The sequence below is a fragment of the Lethenteron reissneri genome, chromosome 41 (assembly GCF_015708825.2).
Source record: "Lethenteron reissneri isolate LAM-NWPU_2019-01 chromosome 41, ASM1570882v1, whole genome shotgun sequence".
NCBI classification, from domain to species: domain Eukaryota; kingdom Metazoa; phylum Chordata; class Hyperoartia; order Petromyzontiformes; family Petromyzontidae; genus Lethenteron; species Lethenteron reissneri.
Genome location: NC_083819.1, coordinates 1,964,847 through 1,992,741, shown reverse-complemented (window position 1 = coordinate 1,992,741; position 27,895 = coordinate 1,964,847). Strand labels below are relative to the sequence as shown.

Genomic DNA, 27,895 nt, shown 5'->3' with positions numbered 1-27,895 from the left:
GGCTCCCCACACACACAGAGTCGCCGTGGCAACACGGATCGAGACGCTCACGGGAGGTGGTGGTGGTTGTTGTTGGTGGTGGTGGTTGTTGGTGGTGGTGGGTGGTGGTGTGCCCGCTGCCCTGTGCCTAGGGAGAGATGACGACCCATGAGCAGCAGCAGCAGGGTGGCGTGGACGAGACGCTGCGCGACATCGCGGCGCTCTTCTCGTCGCTGCCTGCCAAGCGGCAGGGAGACGCCCTCACGCGCCTCTACCTCACCTGCCAGGTGAGGTAGAGGCGCTAGGGGTGTGTGTGTGTCGGTGTGTATGTCTGTGTGTGTGTATGTGTCTGTGTGTGTGTGTCTGTGTGTGTCTGTGTGTATGTGTGTCTGTGTGTATGTGTGTGTCTGTGTATGTGTGTGTATGTGTGTTTGTGTGTGTGTCTGTGTGTGTCTGTGTGTATGTGTGTCTGTGTGTATGTGTGTGTCTGTGTATGTGTGTGTCTGTGTATGTGTGTTTGTGTGTGTGTCTGTGTGTGTATGTGTGTCTGTCTGTCTGTCTGTGTGTATGTCTGTGTGTGTGTGTGTATGTGTGTCTGTGTATGTGTGTGTCTGTGTGTGTCTGTGTGTGTCTGTGTGTATGTGTCTGTGTGTGTGTCTGTGTGTTGACTCAGCCTCAAATGAGTACCTGGTGCGGTGTGTAAATATCGCCACTAGGGAGACAAAGGCGGTCGGGCGTGGTGCTGGCCACCCACCCCCTCGTGTACCGTTCTGGCCTTCATAGGTGCTCGCTAACAGCACTTGCCCCTACAGTCTGTTAAGGCTATATGGGGGATCTTTATCTTTATATCTGTGTGTATGTATATCTGTATGTCTGTATGTATATATGTGTGTATATTTGTATGTACTGTATGTGTGTGCATGTATGTATGTATGTTAATCTGTATGTGTGTGTGTATGTAAATCTGTATGTGTGTGTGTGTGCATGTATGTCTGTATGTATATCTGTATGTGTGTATGTATGTGCATGTATATCTGTATGTAAATCTGTATGTGTGTGTATGTAAATCTGTATGTGTGTGTGTGCATGTATGTCTGTATGTATATCTGTATGTGTGTATGTATGTGTATGTATATCTGTATGTGTGTGTATGTATATCTGTCTGTATGTGTGTATGTATATCTGTATGTACTGTATGTGTGTGCATGTATATCTGTATGTAAATCTGTATGTATATCTGTATGCCTGTGTGTATGTATATCTAACAGCACTTGCCCCTACAGTGTGTAGTAGCGGGGACTGTTGTCTTTGTGTTGCACAGTAATAGGGGGGCACAGGTGGTGCATCGGCCAGCAGTCATCTCAGTCAGTCAGTCGACCCATGGCACCTGCTGGGTCTGCCCCCTGACCTGCCAGCGGGCGTCCGACACTCCACGTGGCCTTAAAGTGGTGCACCTAGCCTGGCACAAGCGCCGTGGGGACGTCACCGCCACTTAGTGGCGAGCGGCGGTCGTTGTTTGTTGAACTTCTTTCGCACCGTAACGTTGTCCACCACGCGATAATCGGAGGTGTGGGGGAAGGACAACAAACTAAACACACAAAAAGCAGTTCTACATAAATTAGTGTGTGTACGTGTACAGTGGCGAGATGTTGACTACCTCGCCTGGTATACAGGAGGTCGTGGGTTCGATTCCGACCCTGACGCCTGTGTATGTTAAACTTATAAGCAAAGCAAGCAAAAGCACAGAGCCCCATGTAGCTCAAGAGGGCCCCGAGATAATCGATTGACGCAACTAAGGGGTGTACGAACAAATCATCTCGAATTCAAATCCTAATAAATTCTAATAATAAATACGTGGATTACTGAACGACTGTCACCCCTATTGCACAACCACTGCTCCATACACCTTCACTCTATCATCCTACCATCATTATTACATCGTCGCCGTCATCATCACGATCATATCCAGTGATGCGGAGGCCACGCGTCTCTGTCCCACATAGCCGCAGCAGCTGCGGGAGGCGTTCGCTTCGCTCCGACTGCTGCTCCTGGTCGACCCAGTCCGCTTGCTGCCCGCCGAGCTGGCCGAACGGGTCCTGGCGCTGCTTGGACCCTCCGATCTGTGCCACGTGGCCCTCTGCAGCCGCGTGTGGAGAGAGCGGGCCAACAGCGACGTTCTCTGGTGGGTTCTACACTCCCTCCCCATCCTTCCCAGGTAAAGAGCGAGACTTTTAGATGCAGCCAGGTCCACAACTCCAGATGTCTTGGGTCAACCAGGCAAAGCTCAAAGTGAATGTGTTTCCCATGTCCAAGCGGTCAAACGAGTATCCATGGCGAATGTCTGTTCATGAGGTACAAATACTGGGACACATCACAGGCATAAGAATACAGATCTGTATCTCAAAACAACCGGAAGAGGTCCGTTATAATGCAATTGACAAAGAAATCTAGAATTTTAATGACCCAGGGACATTTACAGATTCCCCAGGAGAGCAAAAGGGGACACATTCTGGGAAGGCTCTGACAGGTGGCAACCAGACCTGTAGTGGACATTCCACTGTTTGTGAAGCAACCTACTTTACCCAAATACTTTATATTTTCCACTAAGTTGTGCCGTTTCACCAAATGGTACTGATATTTTTTGGACCAATTTGATTCCATTTGTGCTGTCTGTTGAGAATCGCCCACGGAAGCAGGTGTAATAGAACTACCTCTAAGAAACCTTCAAGTGACCTTTTGTCCACACAGGGCGAGGACTTTCCACAAAGCCTGCTGCTTAGCAGTCAAACAAAATTGTTGAATTCTCACGGCTGATATGAAGTGAAACGCCAAATTTAAGGCAATTCGTTTTTGTGCAGACATTGGTTACTAGGCTGAGACCATAAACTTGCTCCACTTAAAAAGTCAGTTTAATCAATGTCAAGTGACACTCCTATTCGAACCCAAATCGAGAATAGGGCCACTACACACTCAACTTAAATCATTTTCTGGCCGATTGGAGGGGCCATATAAGCTGTGTCGAGTGTGTGCCCATTTGCTCGGTGATCTCGCCCAACTCTGCTGTTACTCTATGTTGTACATTTACATCCTGCCCATGTTAATTCTATATAATATACGTTTGATCTTGACTTAAAGCTTTCTTGACTGCAGCAATACATATTCTATGTGTCTTTTGGTAAAGCCACGTAGATAGAAAAATAATTTAAAAATATCACGACGTTTCGATCGCAACACCAGCAATCTCACCTGAAGACGATTGCTTGTGTTGCGATCGAAAAGTCGTGATGTTTTTTTTTTATTATTTTTCTATCTCCGTGGCTTTACCGATAGACCCATAGAATAAATATATGTTTGGGTTGGGTTGGGAGGTTCCATCTTACCGTTGATCTTGAATGTGATGGGCATCCAATGTGATGCTGCAGGGCTGGATGGATGAATTATTTACACCTACTGTGCCGTCTACCTACGGCTGAATCACGTGGAATGCACTCGATCTCATCATATCTCGGTAGCTAAACAGGATTCATTCTGGACAGTCGTTGGATGGATTTCCACCAGCAGAATTCGGTGGTGTAGGGTACTTCCGTACTCCCACGTCCGTGTTACTACTGTGTTGCTCCACACAGGAAGAGGCTGTGTGCGGCACGGGGATGGCTCCACCTTGGCACGGATCAACTCCTCGTTGAGACCCAACGCTCCCACTGCTCAGCTACAGGTGCACACAGACACACCCACAGCCTCCATGAGCCCACGGAATAAAAACGGTTTCAAATTTTTTTAATTTTACTATCCGTAATGGTCCGCAACAGTGAGTAATCACACGCTAGCAATTTTATGGGCAGCATGGGGCAGCAATATATTGTTGCACCGTGATTCTATGTCCCCGTGCCAACGTTCCCTGCTTCAACCAACCGGCACAAACCAGCGTGGTTAAAGTATGACCCACATGGTGAGGGGAGACCCTCATCCAGCAGTGGATTGACAAAGGACTGTATGTGTACATGCACATTGCTTTTGCGTTGAACAGGGCCGTATCTTGAAATAGCATCTGGTCAGCAATCCTCGCCTAGTCCGAAAGGCACATTGGCTGATGAACTAAAGCAATTTTATATTTTGACGTGCAGAGATAAATGTAAATCTAGATTTGAAGCTTTCGTGACTGCAAGGATTCATACTCTCAGGTTTTTTCGGTAAAGTCAGGTAGGTAAAAAATAAGAGACATTTATTTTCATTTACTATTTTATTTCTATTATTTTTTACCTACGTGACTTTACCGAAAAAACCTAAGAAAATGTAAATCTGTTTAATGAATCTTAGAATGATAAACATATGATGCATTTATGTTGAACTTCTTTCGCACCGTACGTATCCAACCGTGCTCATCGGAGGTGCGGGTGAAGAACAACAATGGGCGTATTGACAAACCCACAGAGGGCAGTCACAATGGCACTGGCAACACTGACGATTAATGATGCATGACAATGGTTGTGGTCAGGGTTTAATTTCCCACCCAGTCATTTGGCGACTCCAATAGGCTACTTAACTGGTAGTCACAACCACATTGAGAGGTATATATTCTGGCTGTGGTTCGCCAGATGTAAATTATGTTATGGGTCACCGAACCGCACACAGCTGGGTGAAATTAATCCCTGGTTGCGGTGGTGACATTATTCCAGAATACATGATGATGGACTTAAATAAAACAATTGTTTTACATGCAGACAAAATGTACCTTCAAATTGTGAATGGATGATGATAATAATCAGACGATGATCAGCCGTAGCGAGTAGTATACTGGACGTGGTGCGCAAGGGTGCAGAAATAATTTCCGAATCGCCGACTCTGGACAGACGCGGTTGAATTGAATCCCTGGTTGTGGTGGTGGTGATGACTGCAGCCCGCACCAGCCCCGCGTACACAGACCACAGCATCCGCGACACGGGGAGAAGCTCGCTCGTGCCCACGTGCCACTGGAAGCGCGTGCACGCGCGCGCCGCTCACCTGAGCGCCAACTGGGCGCGCGGGCGGTACGTGGTGGAGCGCGCACTCCGAGGGCACGGCGACCGCGTCACGTGCCTCGACTGCGACGGTGAGATGGACCCTTGAACTCGTCTCAAAATCGCCGCTGCCTGCAGTCCCCCAACTAGGCAGTCACTCGCAATACGCACCTCATTCTGGCACATTTCTGCCTGCCTCGCCTGGTATACAGGAGGCCGTGGGTTCTATCCCAACCTTGACGCCTGTATATTTGGAGTTTGCATGTTCTCCCTGTGATCACGTGGGTTTTCTCCGGGTCCTCCGGTTTTTCCCCTCACCTTTAGAAACATTCGTTTAGAGTATTTGGCTGAAGTAAATATCCACATGGACAGTTGCTTCTGAAAAATAACTAAATAGCTCAGTGGGCGTTACTTGGTCAAATACAATATTTTTTGGCTTGTAGATATATTTTAGTTTCATTTAACCGGGTGGCTACGCACGCGGCCTGTAATCCAGCACTGTGGAGGCAGCGAGGGTTGGCGTATCACACACATTTTTTGAAATTCACATCCCGTGGGCGTCGATGAGGCTCGCGAGGAAAAGGCAGCACAGCAAATGTGGACCTCACCTATAAAGCCTGTATGGGATAGAGTGTTGTCTAGGTTCCCCGTTTTTCACCTACATATAAACACTCATTAATTGACCTTCATATATAACAGTGGAGGACCACAAAAGTTTGGGCAATCATTGGCACCGGCTGACCACAGCATGGCTGCCTTCCAGCTTATCTGTGGTTCCTCCTCGTGCCTCTGAGTCATGCTGTCTCTTCGAGAGCAACGGATACTGTGTGTGTTATAAGTTAATGTTATTATAGTGTGCATAGAGATGATTATTTTAGAAATAATTCCAGGAGGTCATCTTCTGAGGAGGGCTTTCTCTGACACAGGGCGATGCACATGCCAAATGGTGATTTTTTTTAAAAGTCATGGCATGATGCCAACTTATCAATTAAATCTAGTAAAAACAAGTTGATAAACTCTTCAGCAAAGCGTCATCACGATGAACGGAAATAGCAAACGTCACAACCCTAACGGCCCCATAATGAGATTCAAATGGCACGCCATCTGTCGTCACAAGCACAGATCAAATTCCTGGCGGAAAAATCCGTGAAAAGTGAAGGGGGAAACAACATGCGTGCAAGCGTTATTGATTGCGTTGTGCATAAGGTTGACACTTATCCTGGTTTCCACAGGATCATTCCCTTTTTGAGTGTAGCTGCCCTGGGAAATGTCTACGTTTTCCCAGGTCATTAAAATTCCTGGTGTTTATCAGTTGTGTAATAATACAATGCTCATGACAATACCACGTACTGTATATGTAATTCTTCCCTCTTCCACAATTGTTCGACATTATTCTTCTGCCCATGATATGGCGTTGTTTTTAGGGGGGGGGGGGTGGGGTTTGTACATGAAGGGGAGGCAACCCGAGCTGTGGTGATGCTCATTTATTCAGGGCGCATGCGGGAATATGTGCGATGCAGCTGCTAAATTCAGGCATTACAAGCGTGAGTTGTGAGAGTGAGCGGGCGGTGAGGCGTCAGTCTGAGTCCCGAGGCGAATCGGCAAACGGACCGGATAACAGAAATCACGGTGCACTAAGAGCACCGCGTGCATAACCATATCAGAACGGTCCCCGATTCCGGCGCTGCGACGTTTGCACAGAGGTGAAACGGTAGTTAACGTGGGACTGTATGAATCTATGTATGTAAATCAAACATTACAATACATATAATGGTACAGTAACCCATGTGACCAGAGTTTGAGTCTCGGTCATGGCTAACATCGGTGACAAGTGATATTAGAGCTAGTTTTGGCTTCCACTCCCGACGTGAGTCCTGACCACCGGCCATCACTATCAATGTTGCCATCGTCACTTATAGCGGCATGTCCTGCCCATCGCCACGTGGGCACGCTTGGCTACGTACGGGGCAAAAAAGTTCAACATGCATACTTTAAATTTCGATTTAAAGCTTTCGTGACTGCAGGGATTCATCTTCTTGGTTCTTTCGGTAAAGTCACGTAGAAGGGAAGTAATAAAATAATAAAAATAAAACATAATAAAACAATTCTCACGACGTTTCGGCCACAACGCAAGCAGCCGTCCTCAGGTGAAAACCAGGTCCGTCGAGGCGACAGAGTCTGAATGAAACAGCACACGGGCTTAGAGCATATATATAAGCTGGGCGCATTGACAAAGGAATTTGCATATCAACAGGAATTTAGCATATTTATGGGAAATGCAGGAATGTAATTAGTACTGCATATGCATGTGCATTATACAGGATTAACTGCATCAAAGGGAGCTGCAGTTACTGCTGCTGCAGAAGTTGCTGCTGCTGCTGCAGTTTCTGCTGCTGCTGCAGTTGCTGCTGCTGCTGCAGTTGCTGCTGCTGCTGCACTTGCTGCTGCTGCTGCACTTGCTGCTGCTGCTGCACTTGCTGCTGCTGCTGCACTTGCTGCTGCTGCTGCAGTTGCTGCCTTATCCATTTTAATATAACACTATGTATTATTATGATACACATTAGGGTGGGTAGAATAATACATAGTGTTATATTAAAATGGATAAGGCAGCAACTGCAGCAGCAGCAGCAAGTGCAGCAGCAGCAGCAAGTGCAGCAGCAGCAGCAACTGCAGCAGCAGCAGAAACTGCAGCAGCAGCAGCAACTGCTGCAGCAGCAGTAACTGCAGCTCCCTTTGATGCTGTTAATCCTGCATAATGCACATGCATATGCAGTACTAATTACATTCCTGCATTTCCCATAAATATGCTAAATTCCTGTTGATATGCAAATTCCTTTGTCAATGCGCCCAGCTTATATATATGCTCTAAGCCCGTGTGCTGTTTCATTCAGACTCTGTCGCCTCGACGGACCTGGTTTTCACCTGAGGACGGCTGCTTGCGTTGTGGCCGAAACGTCGTGAGAATTGTTTTATTATGTTTTATTTTTATTATTTTATTACTTCCCTTCTACGTGACTTTACCGAAAGAACCAAGAAGATGCATACTTTAATTAACAGTTTTAATAATGTCATTAACCGGTGTATGTTCTCGAACAAAACTAAACACATCCGAAGACAAGCACACATTAGGTCGTATCATAAAATCCATGCACACATCATTTTTCTTCCTTGTTTTTTTCTCGCTTTTGTAAAATGATCCCACAATGATTTTCTTTGGGGTACATTTTGTGAACTTGCAGTGAGGGTCGCTGGGGCTGTCATCTCTGCAGGGGGAGGAGGAGTGCAGTTTTCACTCGGCAGAGGCTGTTATTTCGGTTCCACACAAATTAATAAAACATAAATGGAGAGAGAGAGAGAATGACGATGGGAGTTTGTCAGCTGCTAGCCTTGGGTGCGAGTGAATATTGAGCGAGGTCTCTGCAAATAAAGCGGAGCCGGTCCGCTAGCTCAGCGGTAGAGCGAGCAGCTCACAATCAGAAGGTTGCGAGCTAATATAGTGCAGGTTGGGGATTGGGGGACTCTTAGTTTATATAAAATGTGAGGAAGTCAAGTGGTTATTCTCTGGATAAGCTCCCCCCCCCCCCCCCAGCCATAGGAATGTGGAATTTCCCCCACTGACTCAGGGCTGTAAACGGAAGATGAGCACTCCCTCAATGCTCATTGGAGCAGGAATTGACTCTGAGTTGACTTTGCAAATAAAACATGTATGAGGCTAATTATAGAAAGGGGAATATTTATTATTTTTTTATTATTGTATGCATGAAATTGAACATTTCATTTGCTCACCAGGGATTTGATAGTGTCTTGAGATGCAGTCGCATTAGCCGCTATGCCAATCCAAATCGCATTTTATTATTGGCTGCAGGTCTGAGCTTCGGAAATAGGAAATGTGTGCATTCGTAAGCGATTATAACTGCACTCTCCACACTTAATTTCTCACCAGATATTTTCTTGGTCGCGATTATAGATTGGGGGGAGGCACGTGACTCGTAGCCACAGCCATAACGAGAGATATACTGGATGTTGTGTACCGTGCGCACACACATTTCCCAGGTGGCCAACCCAGACTATACAGGCAGTCCCCGGGTTACGGACGGGTTAGGTTCCCAAGAACGATCCGTAACCCGAATTTTCCGTATGTCGGAAACTGAACAATTGTCCTAAAATCAAGATGAATTCAAATTTACCTTCATCCTAGTGAAGCTAGAGTGAGGCGTAATGCTCCACGGTATTCATCCTCAACCTCGCCGCGCTGCACTTCTTGCGCTTACATAACTAACGCAAACATTTCCACGCATTAATTTTTTTTTACATGATTTATGGGAGCTTTTTCGTAAGGTCGTATTTCCGTAAATCGGGTCTTCCGAGACCCAGGGACTGTTTGTAATGTGATCCGACTAATGTCTAGCAATGGCCAACACCAGTGGCAATTGATATCTGACTGTGGCCTGGCTTTGCCCGAGGTCAACTCAGCCTAAAATAATAAACTCATGCAGTTTGGTATAAAAAAAACACACGGATATCTAAGTGACGGGAGCGATGGACAAAACCACTCACACATGCGCCATCGGCTGCCTTAATACACTAGGTGTCCTACTAAGAGCACTTTCTAGAATATTAAGTGTATCTAAAATTAAATGTACGCCAAGACTCATCAGTAATTTTATTCAAAAAAAAAAATGTGCATGACATGTGACGGCTGTCTAAATATATTTTTCGCGGGCGGGGTGGATGGGGGGTGGAAGGGTGGGGGGTGTCGGGGGGTGGAAATAGCCCATTCCCCCCCCTTCCCCTGTGCGCCTCTGGTTATGATGACGACGATGATGATGATGCCGACCACGGTACCAGCTATGTATATATGTATGTGTTTTTGAACTTCTTTCGCACCTTACATAGCCAACCATGATAATCGGGGAAGGACAACAAACTAAACACCAACAGCAGTTCTATAGCAATGAGTTTCAAATCTAGATGATTTAAAAGTGCGCCTCCAATTATTACGACGATGACGATGATGAAGATGACGACGACGATGATGCGGATGACAACGATGATGACGACGACGACGATGATGACGACGGTGATGACGATGACGTCGATGATGACGACGACGATGATGACGATGACGACGACGATGATGTAGATGACGACGATTATGACGATGATGACGATTATGACGACGACGACAATGACGACGATGATGATGACGACGACGACGATGATGACGACGAGGGTACTTGGTGGCCCGCTGCTCCGCGTTGGCCCACAGGCGAGTGGCTGGTGAGCGGCAGCGTGGACGGCACGGCGCGCGTGTGGCGTGTGGCCACCTCGGAGTGCGCGCACGTGCTCGCCCGGCACACGGACGCCGTCAACGCCGTGCGGGTCAGGGTAAGCGCTGCTGCGCCCTCGGTCAAATACACACGAGGCGTGCATTTGCATCGTCTGTGGTCTGGTGTCATCTGTGCCATCCACTCCTACCCACCCACCGCTTCCTCCCATTAGCTCAGATAAATACGATTTGACGGTACTCTCTGCGCTAATAAGAACAGTGGGAACAGAGAGGTGCGTGGCCACGTGGTTCGGAGGTCGCCAGAGCATTGAGCTGGCACGCCTGAAAATATTGTCTTCGAATCCGGGTTGCCCTACCAGACACGATGTTGTCCCACCATTTTTTGCATTCAGAGATTATTTTTATTTTCCAGTTGTAAGGAAGGTGACTGCTTCTCGGTGGCTGGGATGGCGGCAGTGGCGGTGGGATCCTCGATCACCCGGCATGCGTGCGTCCCCAACGCCCTCCGGCGTGGCACGTACGGTGACGCGTGCGTGTCGCGTGTGCAGGCCGGGGTGGTGCTCACGGGCTGCTCCGACTCCCTCATCCGCGTCTTCAGTGCAGCCACGGGCGAGTGCACGCGCGCCCTCATGGGCCACTCGGCCGCCGTCGATCACCTCTGCTACGACGGAGCGAGACTTCTGAGCGCGAGTGCGGACAGGTGAAGCACGCGCACCAGTTAACTAAAACCATCTTTTTTATTTTAACATCTATGGTCCACTGAGCTATGTGGCTCTTTTTTCAGAAGCGACCTGGCCACAAATTATAGCTCAACGAAGTGGCTTATCACGCGGGTATTTATAGTAGCAGTCAAATACTCTAAACGCATGTTTCTGAATGTGGAGATAAAATACCGGAGGACCCGGAGAAAAATACACGCGACCACGGGCAGAACATGCCAAGTCCACATATATACGGGCATCCGGGTGAGGATCGAACCCACAACCTCCTGTATACCGGGAAGGGTAGTTAACATCTCACCACTACTGATGGCCTGATCAATATCATCATCAGCAGTAACAGCAGTAGCCTTGTTCAATCCACTGCTGGATAAAGGCCTCGCCAAGTCGCCGCCATCTCTCACAATCCTCCGATGTAATTATCCAGCCAGCACCTGCCCACGAACTGATTTAGTCGCTCCGTCTCCCCCGGTGGATGTATACGGGTTCCGCTATTCACTTGCTGCCCCTCCGTCATGATCCTTGAGCGTCAGATTCGTTTCTTCCGGCCCCGTGTCCTGCCCAAGCCCGCCTTACTTTGCTTAAGTTTGAATGATGTCATACACCTACCTGCGTACGTTCTCAATTTCAAATGTTTCTCTTCAAGCATGCATTTCTCGGTGTTTCTTACTCGCTTATATGCTCATGAACTTCTATATCTCTCTGTCCATCCGTCTGTTCCATCTCATATTCACAACAATTCCAAAACTATCGGTAACCCAGTTGCTATGAAACTTACCACACAGCTCAGGAAAAACTATTGGCCATATCTCTGTGGGCTTTTGGGAAAGACTGCAAAACAAACACAATCTATTGGAAAGGACGTTCAAAATAATCCTCATTCCTGAGATGCCACTGCAATTACACACTAATTAGACCCAAATTATATGTTCCAAAGTAAAATGGCCTAAAAGGGCATTTCACTCTCACGAGCGTTGTTCACAGCTCCCCGATGTGTTTTCGGGATCGTACCGCATGTCATTCCAGATTGTGTCCAATGTTTCGCTCCACATTTTGGCAGCCTCCTCAGTGCGTGGAGCGAACAGCACGGTGTACAACACGACACCGCAACGGAGAACCACACGGCGTAACCGCACTTTACAAAAAAACAAAACACCATGTTTTCTTTTAGCAAAAAACAGACAATGTGCCACGTGTTTATAAATAGATGCATCCTAAAATAGGTGCAATACAAAAAGTCTGAAGCGTGGCGTGAGTACATCGCAGCATGAAGATACTGAAACTCACTCGCCTGGCAAATCCCCTGCCCTGCTGCTCAGGGACTACGATAGACTCGGCAGACGAGTGCAATTGCGCTTGAACATCAAAGTTTTAGCTGTCAAAGTCACAAAAGAAGCATTCGCCTTTGATGCACGTGGCAAGGTTGGCTTAAAAGGGAACGCAACGCTTATTTGCAAAGCACCGTGCCGGCACTGCCGATGGCCTGCTGCTGCGTTTCCACGGCTGTTGGAAAACAAATCCCGGGCCGGGCCGAGACACTCTCGGTACAGCTCGGTGGGTGAAATCTGCCTGCTACGATGACGAAGGGAAACTTCGCCAAATGCGGTTAGCTTCGCAACGTTCGTTCGAGTCGTGGTTCATTCAGCGCGTGCGTAAATCGCCGAGCCATGCGATAGCGTCCCCGTCGACCATGTGAAATCACCGTAGACCTCCGCTGAACCGAATCAGTGGACAGTCATCATCATCATCGACGACAACGCGCGACAATGTTTTTTGCACAGTGCCACAGTGGCGGTGTGGGTTGTCACTAAAACCCCAAGGGTGGAGGTTCGCCTCGCAGAGACCTCCATGCCCTGTGTCCAGAACCTGCCCAAGCAGGGCCCCCTGACGGCATGGCCGGGTGAAAGCAGGTGGGCAGACTGTGGGATCCACGATAACGGGACGGGTTTATCTGGTGAACAAAGAGGCACCAGCAATGTATATGCCTACGTATGTTGAATTTCTTTTGCACCGTACGTAGCCAACCGCGCTCATCGGAGGTGCGGGGGAAGAACAACAAACTAAACACAAAACGCAGTTCTACAGAAATTAGTTGTTAATCTAGATGATGATTTAAAAGTGCACAGTTCCAGTGGCTTCCTAATATCCAAAGGAAGAGCGTTCCAGACGGCCGCAGAAGCGCATCTGAAAGCGCGCGAGGCGGTGACTGCCTTTGTTTTTTTTGACGAGGAGAGAATGGGCAGTTTAGATGACATCTTGACCTTAAGGAGAGATTCCTTGACCATGAATGTTCAGGAAGTCTCTCTGAGTCTAAAAAATTATTAAACGGTGAATGTTGTAATGGTGGGCACTAGGGTGTGAGTGGGATATTTTTGTGCGTAAAAGGGACAGTATTTCCGATTGCGGAGGTCCTCGGAGGAGACGTGAAAGTGCCTGCAAAGCGCCGCGCTGAGAGAGGAGGACGGGGAACTTTGGGTCGGAACGAGTGAAGATGCGGCCACTGGCAAGGTGGTGCGGCAGAGTGGTGTCTGGGGAGACGGGGAGAATGGACGGACGCTGTGATTGGGGGGGGGGGGGGGGGGGCGTTTCTGACTTCGCAAAGTTGTAGAGAGTTAGTAGTAATAGGGGTTTTTTGTATAAAGGTGTCAGTTTTGTTGCCAAGTAAATCGGTAAAAACCTATTACTCTATCTTGCTACTGGCAAAGGAGGTCTCATAATGTAATTGTAGAGAGTTATCATTGTCGATGATCTAGAGTTAAAAGTGTATCCATTCCTTCAGATGTTATCTTACCGGTAGGCTGAGGCTGGAAACGCTACGGCACTGATTCCTCCGTGAATATTTCATAAGAATTACTGAAGGAAGCTTTGTTTCGACGCGAGAGTAGAAATTGCAAATCAGCCTCGACAACAACAAAAGGTTTTAGCCATTCGCTGTATTAAGGCTTCGGTTAATGATGGGATAAAAAAAAGACAAAGATCCTGGTGTAGCCTATACAGACTATTGGGGCAAGTGCTGTTAGCACCCACCTATGTATAGGCTGGCACGGCGCATGAGGGCGTAGTGCGGTCAGGACCGTGCATGCCCAGCCGCCTTTGTCTCCCCAGTGTGGATGCTTACAAACACTGGGTACTAATGTAAGGCTGTGTCGCTCTGGATGATGCCCAGGGTCACCACTTGATGTGAGCCAGGTTCATAATGTTGCGTGCAACTTCTGCACCGCTGTTCACTTAACCAATGAGTCTGGTGATCGCTACAAAGGGGGATCTTTGTATTTTTCCTTCAATTAATTGTCAGCCAAAATTAATCCACTGCTGGATGAACTCCTCCCCAAAGCCACCACGGCCCTGGGAATCGACAATACATCTCGCTTGATAACCATTAGTGATGACACACGTACATTAATGATGGTACACAAATACAAAGATGCCCAGTATAGGCTTAACAGGCTGTCGGGGCAAGGGCTGTTCACGAGCACCTATGAAGGCCAGCACGGCACACGAGGAGGTGGGTGGCCAGCACCACGCCTTTGTTTTTCTAGTGGAGATGTTTACACACCGCACCAGGTATGCATTTGAGGCTGAGTCGAGCTAGGGGAAACCCAGGACCGGTTCAGATAATCGTCACTGGAGTTGACAATGAGCGGGAATCGAACTCGGGTCCCCGGGTTTCGTAGCGCAGCGCGCTCACATTTACACTACTGCTCCCCTACTAACAAAAAATGCCCACACACACACAGATCATGCATGTGTGTGCACGTGTGCGTGTAGGACCGTGCGCGTGTGGGCGGTCAAAGGCGGCAGGTGCTTGCACATTCTGCGTGGGCATGAAGACGAGATACAGGTGGGGGCCATCTCATACCATCCCATGCTGGCCTCGAAAGCCAAAAGGCCAACACCATGCCGGTTCAGATAATCATCGCCGGTGTTGGCCGTGAGTGGGAATTGAACTTGGGTCCCCGCTTTCGAAGCGCAGCGCGCTAACCGCGACACAACCGCTCCACACACACTCACTTTCACACTCACACATATGTGTGCGCGCACACACACACACAAACACTCACTCGCAGCGCGAGGCTGACTCGTTACATCTCGCGGAGGATCGCTCCGCTGAACAAAATAGTTCCGTGGTTCAGTTTGCAAGTGCGAGGTCGTGTTTTAAGTCAATGTTAAAAAAAAATGATGGAACCTGCTTTAAGTGCGGGTGTTCGTAATTGTGGGTGCTCGTAAGTCGAGGACTGCCTGTGAAGTAATTTGTATGTAAACTAAAATTATCAAACATTTCTGGCACATTGCATTCTGGGTAATCCTGTTGCAATGAGGTCAACACGACCGTAACAATCGTTTGATGAAAATTAGATGTAAATTGTATCTTAATGCTCCATGTAGGCTAATGGAGTGATCAAAAATATGCAAGCAAGACAAAACAACAAACAATACAGACGAGTAGATAAACACCGAAATAGCTTCTCGCGTCGAATCGTGGCCCTGCATTGCACAAATGTATCTGGCAGTGAGTCAATTAGTTACCTACTTAAAATTCAGAAGGAGACTCAACCTGATACCAATGGCCATACATTTTTCAATAGACGAGAGACGGGGCTGTAAACGAACTACAGCGAGATTGGCCGTAGAAAATGATTGAGCGTAGTGTCATCGTGAGTCACACTTCCAATGCAATAGCATACGTGAAACAATACGAGAAAGGTCAAATGTGTGGGAGGACGCTGCTTGGGCTGAACAACTCTGAGCTTCGCCCACTGCCCCGTCACTTGCAGGCCCTTCATCAGTGTGGACTCCTGGCCCTCAGCGCCTCCTGGGACTGTAGCCTGCGACTGTGGGACACGGAGCGCGGAGTGTGCCAGGCCATCCTCAGGGGTCACTCCGAAGGTATGCTGGAATGTGTGTACCTGCTAGGCTCGCCGCGATATGTGTGTATGTTGGACTTCTTTTGCACCGTACGCAGCCAACCGTGCTAATCGGAGGTGCCGGGGAAGGACAATAATACATCCACAACTACGATACGTCGTTTGATATGGCTTCCACGGTAATCGAAACGCCCATTTTGCTGAATACTATTTTTTATCGTTATTGTCGTTGCTCATTCGATACAATTTATTAACTTCTTGACAAAATATTATTTAAATAACACACCCAACAATTCAAGTTCTCGATAAATAGCTAATGTTCATCATTAAAGCCGTGCTTTGCAATATTTTCCGGAGGAAGTGAAGGCATGTCGGTTTGTATGACTCAAGTCATTTTCGTAATCCGTGTAATGATGCATTTACATCTTGCGTAAGCCAGCCAGAATGTTATGAGGCTGGGTGACCACCATGCACGCCAGGTTGGCATGCTCTGCTGCGGGACTTTTGCAATGTAACATCAACAGAGGGCCTTGCAGCAAAATCCATTGTTGTACTGTAATTCAATGTTCCCGTATACATGGATGTATTGGTGGTACACCGGTGCAGCATAACACACCGGTCCTCATAAAACAGTCTAAAATATAAATTTTTAATCAGCACATCTATTTATCAGTCTTTAATTGACCCTGTCGACAGGTTTGACGATTCAAAGGTTTATTCAGTCTACTGAGACTTGCGAAAAAATGGTCAATATTGGCCGTTGATTTTGGTCCGTTGAATGGAGGAACCGTTCGACCAAGTTTAAGGCGCGAAGAATCAAATCTGCCTTTGGAACACGTAGCCAGCCAATCGTCATCAGGCTGGGTGCTGCTATACGGCAACAGACTTTGAAGCTTCTTCGTGTTCAGCCGCTCATATAAAGATTTGTCTTCCGGCTGCTTTGACATCACCAGAACTGATTTTGACTCGCACCACCACACCTCAAGATGTTCTGACCGGGTTTGCAAATCGCGGGAAAATAAATGATTGAGTGCGAAAATGTAGCTTTTTAAAAAATATATACCGTCAACCACCGGTGTGCCGCCAATATGATCATACGAATATCCACGTTCCCCAGCCCGCCCTGACCAGCACTATGAAGTATGGTCGGATTAATCACCACGACCCATACGGCGCGGGGAGGCCCTCATCCAGCAGTGGATAGACCCACACACATTGTGTTGTAGCTGATTTAAATCGCCAGAGAATACCCCAACAAGAACAACAACATTCCGGGTTTTATAATACCTCTGAGCTCAATTACAATTCGGCTCACCAACTGTTGCATTTCAAATTCAATCCCCAGGGTAGCAGTTCTTGGCCGAATGTGATCACATCTAACCCAGGTGTTAAAAAGCATTGACGTCATCTTGCACGGCACCGAGCCAGAAACCCCTCCGTTGAGCCTGATAATATGAGTCGGAGAAAATTGCCACTTCAAAAAATGCTAAAGAAATGAATAAATGACAGCAGGGCGATGTTAAATATTAAACATTGGGCTTCGGTACCAAGACCACTCTGTATATGACTCCAGTGAGACATTGGCAATAGGATCCACATGAGTTCCTTTTTCCAAAGCTATCATAACAGAATTAAATAGTGTGGCCACTGCTGCAGATGACACATCTCACGTCGTGTGCAGTGTATATGTCATGGCTATATTGGGAAAGTGGTGGCGCAGTGGTTCACGCATTGTGCTTTGAACCTGCTATCCCGAGTTCAATTCCTGGCCATGGCGAACATCAGTGGCGAGTGAAATTTTAACCTTTCTTGAGCACCCTCTTCAACCCACATGGTGAAATATGGTCAACACACCCCCTTGATTGACACAGCATGGTGAGGCCTCAATGTTGTGGGTGTATTTACCATGAATTGCCCCTTGTCTGCTCAGATACCATGATATATCATGAGTAGGCTAGTGCCAAAAAATGAAATACGGTAGAAGCCCTCTTATCAACGGTAACTGGTTTAACGAAACTGTTAAGTGATTTGGTCGTTAAGCGAGTTTATGTTTCAACTTCAAAGTGCTGCAGACACTAAATTTAAACAATACCCCAATGCTCATGAATGAACGTTGCTGATTGGCCGAGGCCTGATCAGACCACTTTGGAGCTCGCCGATTGGCCGAAATTGGCGGTCGCTTGTTCGTCTTAAGTCCGTCGTTAACAGGGGAATGGTCGGTAAGCGAACACATTGTGTTCTAGGGAGGCCCGTCGTTAAGAGATTAGTCGTTAACAGGCGGCGATCGTTATGAGGGGTTCTATTGTACTCGGAAAATTAATGAATTGGGTAAAACCACAAAACAACATCGCCCCCTGCTCTCAAACTAAACTCGTCTGTGAAGCGTAGCGCCTCCGTGATGGCCTTGCCCTATGGGAATGGCGCAAATACCAAATGTAGTGAAATATTACGAACAATCATTTAAATAAATAACCCACAATAGGGTTTTGTCTTCATCGAGAGCAAAACTGCACCCTGTAGGTTGGCTCTAACAGGGCCGTATTCCCAGTCGTGGCTCGGCTCTGGCTCGGCTCAGTCCTGAGCCGCCCAGTTGCTTTCAGAGATACGTGAGCGAGCGGTGGCTCAGCCACGGCTCGCTCACTCTCAGCTCACGGAAATCCTGAGTCTGGCTGGGGACCATGCTCAGAGCCGGCTCAAGGTTGAGCGTGGCTTCGTTGAGCCGGCTCGCTTAAGCCAGGGCCAACACGCTTGAGACATGCAGGGACTGGGAATAGGGGCCGAACAGCATCGAAACGTCGTGAGTTTTTTGGTTTTAATATTTTTTTAGAAATAATTTATATTTTTTTCTTTTATTTTCTATCTACGTGACTTTACCGAAAGAACCATTGAATATGAATTCCTGCAGTCACGAAAGTTTTAAGTAAAAATTATTTTAAAAATGTATAATAAAAAGCATTTTTTTTGGCTGCGTCGGGTGGTGGCAGGTTTAACGACATATTCATATTTACGCAATCTAACCCAAAAAAACTCTTTGTTACGGATAACATTGGTCGGGAAAGCCTCCGTGTTGAATATTATGAAAAGACTGCGCTGCTGCGCCTGTCCGCAGCGGTGTACTGCTGCCAGTTCGACGTGGCACGCGTGGTGAGCGGCGGGGGCGATGGCCTCGTTGTGGTGTGGAGCACCGCGAGTGGGGAGCGCCTGGCCACGTGCACGGGACACACGGAGGAGGTGGTGAGCGGCGGCGTCGGTGTGGCACAGATGAGCTCATCTCTCATATCCTAAACGGCTCAAGCCTCCCGTATATCAGCTGAGATGTGTGGCTCAGAGGTCGCAAACGGGTTTTGATTCCTTACCCGTACCCGGCCGCACCAGAGTCGCAAATGGGTACCCGTACCCGGCCGCACCAGGGTCACAAACAGCTACCCGTACCCGGGTAACCGGGTATCGGGTAGGGTACGGGTATCGGGTACCCGGTTGCGACCTCTGGTGTGGCTATCCCCACTCTCAATCCCTTCCCCTCTCCCCACCGCCCGCTGTGAAAACAGACGCTGCACCTTCTTGGTTCTTTCGGTAAAGTCATGTAGAAGGAAAATAATAAAATAATAAAACTAAAACATAATAAAATAATTCTCACGACGTTTTGGCCACAACGCAAGCAGCCGTCTTCAGACCTGTTCTCCACCTGAAGACGGCTGCTTGCGTTGTGGCCAAAACGTCGTGAGAATTATTTGATTATGTTTTATTTTTATTATTTTATTATTTTCCTTCTACGTGACTTTACCGAAAGAACCAAGAAGATGAATCCCTGCAGTCACGAAAGCTTTAAATCGAGACGCTGCACCGTGCAGCGTAGATGTCCTTGTGCAGCCTCTCCCTGTCCCCATATTTTCTGACCTTTGCTCCAGTTTTTTTCTGTTCTTTTTCCATCCGTTTCATCTCATTTCCCATTCTTTCTCTTCTCTCTTCCCTCTCCCGTCCCCTTTGCCCATTCATAACATCCTTGACTCTGACTTTTCCTTCCCGTGGTGTGTGCCATGGATACAAAGCTGTTTGTTCATGAAGCAGACTTGTATTGATTCACACACACACACACACACCCTGCCCTGGCGATTTGATTAACAGTTCAGTTCTATTTGGAAACGCGGCTGAGTAACACTCAGCCATAGGCCGCTCTGCAAGAGAGACCTGCGGAGTATCATATCCCTGCAACTGTAAGCTCACGCCACTGCTGGAAGAAGGGTCTCCACTAGAGGGAGCTCTAGAGGGCCTCTTCTATACCCTATTGCAACCTATTCTTCCACATTAATTTCCATATATTCGGCATAAATCATAACATCATTTGTTCTCCAGCAAACAAATTGATGCATATGTATGGCGAGTGCAAGGATTGAGCCCGATGTATTGTTGGGTGCCTGGTAGGCATCTAATTGGTACGTTTTGGGTTAGTAATCAAGCGTGAACACGAACACACTTCGGTACGTGTAACGCGAGCATGAAAATATTTTATTTATCGACTGCATCGTTACATGCCTAGCAGCCGATTGGCAGGCGGCGTGTGGTGTTTGCAGGCCTGCCCCTTTACCTTTGCAGTAACATTGGGTGGAATAAATGAGGACATTACCATTTCAAAGAACCGCTCGTTTGGTGGCCAGGCATGCAAAATTCACGGTCGTGCTTCTGGACTTTAATCAGAATTTCAAAGTCACGTGTGCCTCTTGGTTTTTCACAGTACTGCGTCGCCTACAATGAAAATGTCATCTGTTCCGGATCTGCCGACAGCTCCGTCCGGGTGTGGAATTTTCAAGGTCTGTACCTGCACACACGGCAACAAAAGCCGCCCAAATCGCCACTCTGCGTTAACACTTCATCCATTTGCAAAACGACGCTATGATGATGATGGCGGTGATAACGATGCGTTAACCACAACAACAACATCTGTCTGCATTCGAAAGAAAAAAAGTCACCCGGCTGCTTTATTTCACATCATACGCCTCTGGATGAAAAGGGCCAAACAAATTAACGCGTGTCAGTCAAACCTCATCAGACGAGCCTTCATCACGAAGACGGTCAAACGGAAAAGGCCGAGGGGCCTCCCTGCCGTGACCTTTTTGTGTTTTATTCATTTGGCCGCGTCGCTGCCTCGTTGTGATCAGCAGCCGCTACGACTGTAGGGGTTGCAGGTCGACATCAAACAGGCGCCACGGCGAAGGCGACGTCCCCAAAAGTGTCGGCGGCGCAGCGTCTCATCTTTGCGCTTCCAACGCGGCATGGAGGAGATGGCGGGCGTCGTGCAGCGAGCAGTCCGTGATTCATCCCTCTCACGATTCAATGAATTGTCACAATTATAAGCGTGTAAGAATGGTAACGTAAATTTCGATTTAAAGCTTTCGTGACTGCAGGGATTCATGTTATTGGTTCTTTCGGTAAAGTCACTTAGAAGGGAAATAATAAAATAATAATGCAAATTTCTCACGACGTTTATTATTTTATTATTTCACTTCTACGTGACTTTACGGACAGAACCAAGAATATAATGGTAACGTAAATTAAAAAGTGAAAGGTGCAGCCCTGCATTGTCTGGCTCACGACGCTGCTGGCGGAAGGGCCTCCACTAGAGGGAGCTCCAGAGATGACCTCCCTGTAGACTAGAGGGTCATTTGGCCTCCTCTCCCACACTGGCCAGATGTATTTGAAGAGGTGGGAGTGTATTGTAAGAGGTTGGAGCACACACACTTTTAAGTCTAGGCATGTGCGATTACATTCTACTCTAGAATCACTCACTCCATTGCACTTGAGCCACATATGCTGCTGTGCCAATCACAGTTTGCTCACTGAGCCTCGTACCAGTGGTCAGCTGTATAAGGCAATAACAACAATTAATTTGTGTTTTACACGAGCTGCTTCATGCATCGAGCTGCTTAAAACATTTTGAGTGGAGCGGTGGCATTGTGGTTATGCGTCCTGCGTTATAAAATCGGTGATCTGAGTTTGACACCTGGCCAAAGGCGAACATCAGTGATATGGTCCTGGGCCTCCTTTTTACTCACTGATCAGCGCAGTGAAGTATGAGTCAACAACCACCATAATCATCATGACACGGAGAGGCTTTCATTCAGAAGTGGATTGACGATGGGTCTGTACATTATTATTATTATTCCATGAGAACACCGCTATTCCACTGCTAATCTCAGTGCTTATTTGGAGAAACGGAACACAGGGAGCGACGGAATTAAACTCATTTATAAAGAAAAGAAATGCCAACGGACCTCAAGAGCAGTCTCTCTGGCAGACATCGCTAGGCGCTGTGCTGAATTAATTATGCTTCTTCAATACTCGTTGGTTCTTTCGGTAAAGTCACATACAAAGAGAAAATAATAAATTAAATACTAGCTTACGACGTTTCGATTGCAACACAAGCAATCATCATCAGGTATAAATGAAATAGAAACACAAATCTAGTATACTTAGAAATGTAATGTAATACAACAGAGAGTCGGATAACATAACAGTCAACACCCTACCTGGTTGATTACGTTCTTCCTGAGAATGCTAAATTTGAGAGAGAGATAAAACACAGAACCAGAGACATATAGACAGACATATAAGTAGAGACAGATATCACAGAGATACATGGAGAGAGACACATACATAGGCACACAGAGAAACTTCTTCAATAACCAATGTGGATGGAGAGCACGAGAGGTGCTGGGCGTAGGGCCCCAGGTAGTGCGAGGGACACCCAGAGTCCTTAAAATTTATAATCTAAAATTCACATCTTCTAAAACACAAATCTTATTAACATAACGAGTCACTTCATTTCTATCATCGTTTTTTGGTCTCCATCTCCACTATCAGTTTGTCTTCTGTCACCTCAACAGGATTTGGGTTTTTGTTTTAATGGGGGTAGCGCCACCAATGCGGGAGTTATTTTTTCAGGTGGAGCCACTGAGAACACGGACGTGCTGGGATTTGCCCGCGCGAGACTCGATAGCGTGTGGCATCACCACCTTGTTGCCTGCAGCAAAGCCACGGACGCGTTTCCAACGCTCGCCACCGCCGCCGTTCGCCACTTAAGTAGCGGTGACAACACCACAGCGCCTCCCCCAGGCTTTGAGGCCACGTGAAATGTCGAAGGCCGGCTGGCAGGAGGCCACGCGGCAGACCCAGGTGCTTTTGAGCTAGCTCAGAGGTCGTTGGCAACCCGCGGATCCAGCGCCGCGAGCGGCTCTTTAAGGACTTCTTGGTGACGTTATTTATGCACAACCACCGTCTGGTATTCATATTCATTGCGGCTCTTGAAATATTAAAAAAAATATATATTTTGGTTGCCGACCCCTGGGTTAACTGAATGAGATAGCTGGCAGACACGCAATGTGTGTACTCGGCGTGCCAAAGTTACGATAACCACGTCTGGAAACATGAAGAAATGTGCCAGGTAGATGTCAACTCTGGCTATTTCGAGGGTATTTTTTTATTTCTAGCAGAAGGTGGCCATACCCATTGGGAACCCCACTGACAGGAGGCAGTCATGTGAGTTGGGCACGTCAGAGCACCGAGCTGGCACCGCTGGGTTCCTGGGTCGAAATCCTGGGAGCCGCCTACAACGAAACGAGGTTCTCACGTGGGGTGAGCTGACAGTGTCAGCATGGTCAGCGATGAATTCTAAAAAAAAGTATCCGTCATGTTATACGTGATGTTGGCTGGGTCCAGCTATGAGAATTGAAAATGTTGGCTTCACTGGCACGTGACGAGATTAAGAGGTCAATGAAAGTGACTTCAGAAGGAGCCTTCTTATCTCATACACCCGAGTTGTGCTCCAACACAGGGTGGTGCACTGCTCGCCGTGAGAGTTCATAACAGAAACACAGTACATTTCGATTTAAAGCTTTCGTGACTGCAGGGATTCATCTCATTATGTTATATTTTTATTATTTTATTATTTCCCTTCTACGTGACTTTACCGAAAGAACCAAGAAGAAGAAACACAGTACATTTGTTTCATAGCATGACACCAATGAGACAATTTATAAAGGGAGCCACTGGCTGATCTTGCCGCTGCTGCTATTATTATTATACTGGTAGGAACCTCCTGGTTACACCAGCCCACAGGGGATTATTGTGTCTGTCGTGCAGGGAGGGGCTGGGTGGGGAGGGAGGGGCTAGGTGGGGAGGGGAGGGTGTGGAGGGGTATGGTGGGGAGGGGAGGGTGGGGAGGGGCTGGGTGGGGAGGGTGGGACTGGGAGGGGAGGGTGGGGAGGGGCTGGGAGGGGTGGGGTAGGGTGGGGAGGGTGGGGCTGGTCACGCCGTGGTGCCCTTATAAAACTCAATGTTTAACCTACTCACGCCGGCTTGTGCCCGCCCTCACAGTCGGGCATATTTGCAGAATACACCACGCCGCCGTTGACCCTGGCCATTGACCGAGCAACCCAACGTTCCTACCAGCTCCCTCCGCATGAATGTGTTTATTCTGGTATTCTTGTTGCTGCTGCTATTATTATTCTGGTATTATTCTTGCCGTTGCTGCTGTTGGCATTTTTGGTGCCGCCTCTGCTGTCGGTATCGCTGACGGCGTTACTGCCGCTGTCTGGTATTGCTGGTGCTGGTGCTGACGACCGCGAGCGTGACAACCGGGCGCGTGACGCGTCTGCGCGCAGGGCGCTGCCTCTTCACTCTGCGCGAGCACGTGGGGGTGGTGCTGTGCCTGCACCTCCTCCGTGACCGGCTCGTCAGTGGCGGCAACCGCAAGAAGATCGTCGTCTGGGACGTGAAGGTGAGAGCCACGTGTCAAATACTATGTGACGTCTGCTTCATAGTGGACATTTAAAAGATTGTTGTTACACTTCAACAAGAGTCTGATACAAAGCGCTGGTTTACTGAACGAAGGGCGGAACATGAAATCCGCAAACAGCAGCGCACGTTCGATGCGACACGGCCGAGTGAAGGGGGGGGACATGGTGGACGTTAAAGATCCCACGAGATTCCACGGCTGGGCCGTTCGTGCAGGGCGTTATGGGTCACGACGTTGGTCGTGACATTTTGATAAATTACTCGCAAATTACTTAATTGGCAGTAAAAACAATAGCAACGTAGATTCATACTGACGGACCGGTGCTGCGTGCAACCTACGTACAACCTGTGCCACACTGGGACAGCTGCCACTCGGGGTCCCCTCGGCTACTCTGCACAGGGTGATTGTAATGGTTGAGATGGCGATGTGGTGTAAAGCATTTTTTTTTTATTGCCGAGGCATGTTAAAGAGAACACCTGTAAATACACGCCCTGATCATCATTATCATCATGATTGCATGGTAATGCACATGTCTCCAGTAGTGTTGCAATAATTAAAAATTTTATTATCATAATTTCATAATTTACATTCATAAAGTGCCCTGAAACAATCTTTCTCAGGGCGCTTTCGAGTGTGCAGGCGGTGCAACTGCTCTGGCTGGAGGGGTCAGGCCACAGGGCTACGAAGAGGGGCTAATGGACACGTGGACCCCATCGCTTTCCTCGCACTAACACCCATAACAACACCCGTACAACCAGGCTACACCCACACGGCATTCCTACCCCTCTCGTTCGAGGCGATATTTCATGGGTGCCCACAGTGAGCGCTTTTGCGGATGAACTGAGGATCTTTGCATTTGAGCCAGACACGGTGGCAAGCGCCCCGTTCGCCAGCACTTGACAGGCGAGGCTTGGTGGATCGTGCACGTTGGCGAAACCTGAATCATCACCGTACGTACCGCTTGTCTCGGTTCACAGAATGGCCGCCTGCTGAACGTGGTGCACAGGAACCCGTCGCTGCTCCACCGCATGTGGGTGAGCGAAACCGCCGTGGTGATAGCCTCCCCAGAAGCGCCAGGCACGCTCACCCTCCTCACCTACTGGTGAGCGTCTCGTCAGAGCCGAGTCGAAAGGGAGGAGGCCGGTTCCAGCCTCGAGCACCCACGCCCACGAGCGCCGTGACAAACCGATGGTGCGGCTATCGAGCGCGCGGACGTTGCAACCGCGCCAGGGTCTGCCAGGCCTGGAGGAGTCCGGGCGCCGGGTTACGAAGATCAAAATTGGACGCAGCACCACATTGCATTTCATTTCTTGCACCAGGGCCCGTGCCAAGCACGCTACGCCCACCGGACTTAACCGTTCCCCTGCAGAGACACGGAGCGGTAGGCAAGTGGTCACTGATACGGAGGAGGAGAGTGTGTGTGTTTTGCTTCGCAAAAGCCAGCAACTTGTCTGCCAGCATTCTGACCTCATATTCGTAGCTTATGTCATTCAACCCAGAAGCCCCAACACTGTTTTTGGTTGTACTGCGTTTGAAATAATTGTTAAACGGGCAACTTATTAACTGCTGCTGAAACCCTCATCAAAGTGCCTTTAATGCGCGTTTTATTTTAGTTTTTTTGCAATGAATAAAATCAATAAGGATATCATCTTGGAAAATGTTTACATTACATTCCACTGAATATGTTTGTGAAACATGTAATTGACTGATGATTAACCGCAACGGTCACTGGATATGATGACTTCAATATACGGCTCAAGTCCTGCAATGATGTAAATCAAGCTGTTAACCATTCTCACATAAATGATACACCCTTGTTTTCCATTGACATACATTATTATGTTTTATTTTTATTATTTTATTACTTCCCTTCTACGTGACTTTACCGAAAGAACCAAGAAGATTATACAACCCTGTTTACATCTACAATCCATACATTGATTTCAGACACAGGACGCTGCCACAGCGGTGTGATGGGTCAGGACACCGTAGTGTACTTGCAATCCAGAGGACGCCGGTTCAATTCCATCTTCTGTTGCAGCAGTTCAAATATGGACAAGATTCTTGATTTCCTCCGACACCGTCCACCCAGCAGTATAAACGGGTTTACGCCACAGCAGGTCGCGTGCGGTGGGGTAAAGTGTGGGTACGTCCACCTATTCCAACACGTGTAGTCAGCGTGGAAGAGTAGGCCAAATGCCCTCCAGAGGTCGCTCTGGCGGAGGTCCTTCCACCGGCAGTGGGTTGAGCAAGGAATTGCAGGGCCGCACCTTCACCTTTTTACATGCACACACGATTAACATTTGAGCAAAGTTCATTAAATACGAACATTGGCAACCGCAATGATGAATTATATATATTTTTTATCCAACAATTAGATCCTAAACGACAGCTGCACGAGGGATTCGTTTTTCGTGGGATATTTTCCAGACACCAACCCCAGATAACTCGAGCTGAAATTAAGCCCCCCCCCCCTGGGTTCTACGTTTAAAAAAATCACGCAGGAGCGTTCGCGTTCTCAGCGGTTTGTCGGTGAATCAGAATTAAGTCAGTCGGCAGCTGTTTTGAAAGACCTCCGGTTAGCACGATTTGGCCACGTTACGGTGTGTGAAAGGAGTTAAACGCGCGGTAACACAGACACACACACGCAGTGGGCGTCCCTCGATCTGTCTGCGCATCTCGGTGGTAGTTGTTGGGTTTTTTTTGCCAGCACTCATCTCTATGTACAGCAGCGCCTCTGGGAGGGAGCAACTCGCATCGGTGGCACAGCACTGGGGAAACTGCGGCAAACATTGGCTCGGGCATCCAAGTGGCTCAATGGGGCCCCCGGATTCACGAATAAAGAAAGAACGATCCATCAAAGAACACCTCGAATTCGACTCCCAATAAATGTCGACGTTAATTCGAATGCAAGAAAAGCAATGCACATCTCACATTCCTGTCTTGGTTGTATCTCCCTTATCTCATCTTCATATGTTTATAATCAAAAACCGAAAAAACAACGTAAGCTGATTATGGTTTTATAAAGCCAATAAATGCCTCATCACGATCTTGTCTGCCCGTATCTTCTCTCAGACCACCGTACAGTTATTTCATCTGTTGCTCTCTCCCCTGCCTGCATGGGCGTTCTCTTGTGTCTGCATCGCTTCTGTCACGCACGAGGGATGCGACCAACGGAAATGGAGGAGAGACCTGAAAAAGATTTTCTGCTTAGGGCCTCCCACTGGGCTAGCAACCACCACTGCTCCCCCACC

At 48.0% G+C, this 27,895-nt stretch overlaps 1 protein-coding gene across 1 annotated transcript; it reads left to right on the top strand.

Moving 5' to 3' along the window:
- The first annotated feature begins 76 nt into the window (after positions 1–76).
- Positions 77–27,690, top strand: LOC133352600 (F-box/WD repeat-containing protein 7-like). The gene is made up of 12 exons (XM_061568344.1): positions 77–266; positions 1,983–2,161; positions 3,606–3,694; positions 4,877–5,068; positions 10,246–10,364; positions 10,815–10,966; positions 14,754–14,826; positions 15,761–15,872; positions 18,960–19,084; positions 20,583–20,658; positions 24,508–24,623; positions 25,619–27,690. The coding sequence occupies exons 1-12, from the start codon at positions 138–140 to the stop codon at positions 25,745–25,747; spliced, it is 1,491 nt and encodes a 496-aa protein (XP_061424328.1). The 5' UTR covers positions 77–137; the 3' UTR covers positions 25,748–27,690.
- Positions 27,691–27,895: the final 205 nt, after the last annotated feature.

Bases quoted from the DNA above. Each gene is read 5' to 3' on its own strand.
- LOC133352600 (XM_061568344.1), top strand. From the start codon at position 138: ATGACGACCCATGAGCAGCAGCAGCAGGGTGGCGTGGACGAGACGCTG. The intron at 5,069-10,245 runs GTGAGATGGACC...GTTGGCCCACAG, and splicing joins CACGTGCCTCGACTGCGACG to GCGAGTGGCTGGTGAGCGGC. The intron at 10,365-10,814 runs GTAAGCGCTGCT...TCGCGTGTGCAG, and splicing joins TCAACGCCGTGCGGGTCAGG to GCCGGGGTGGTGCTCACGGG.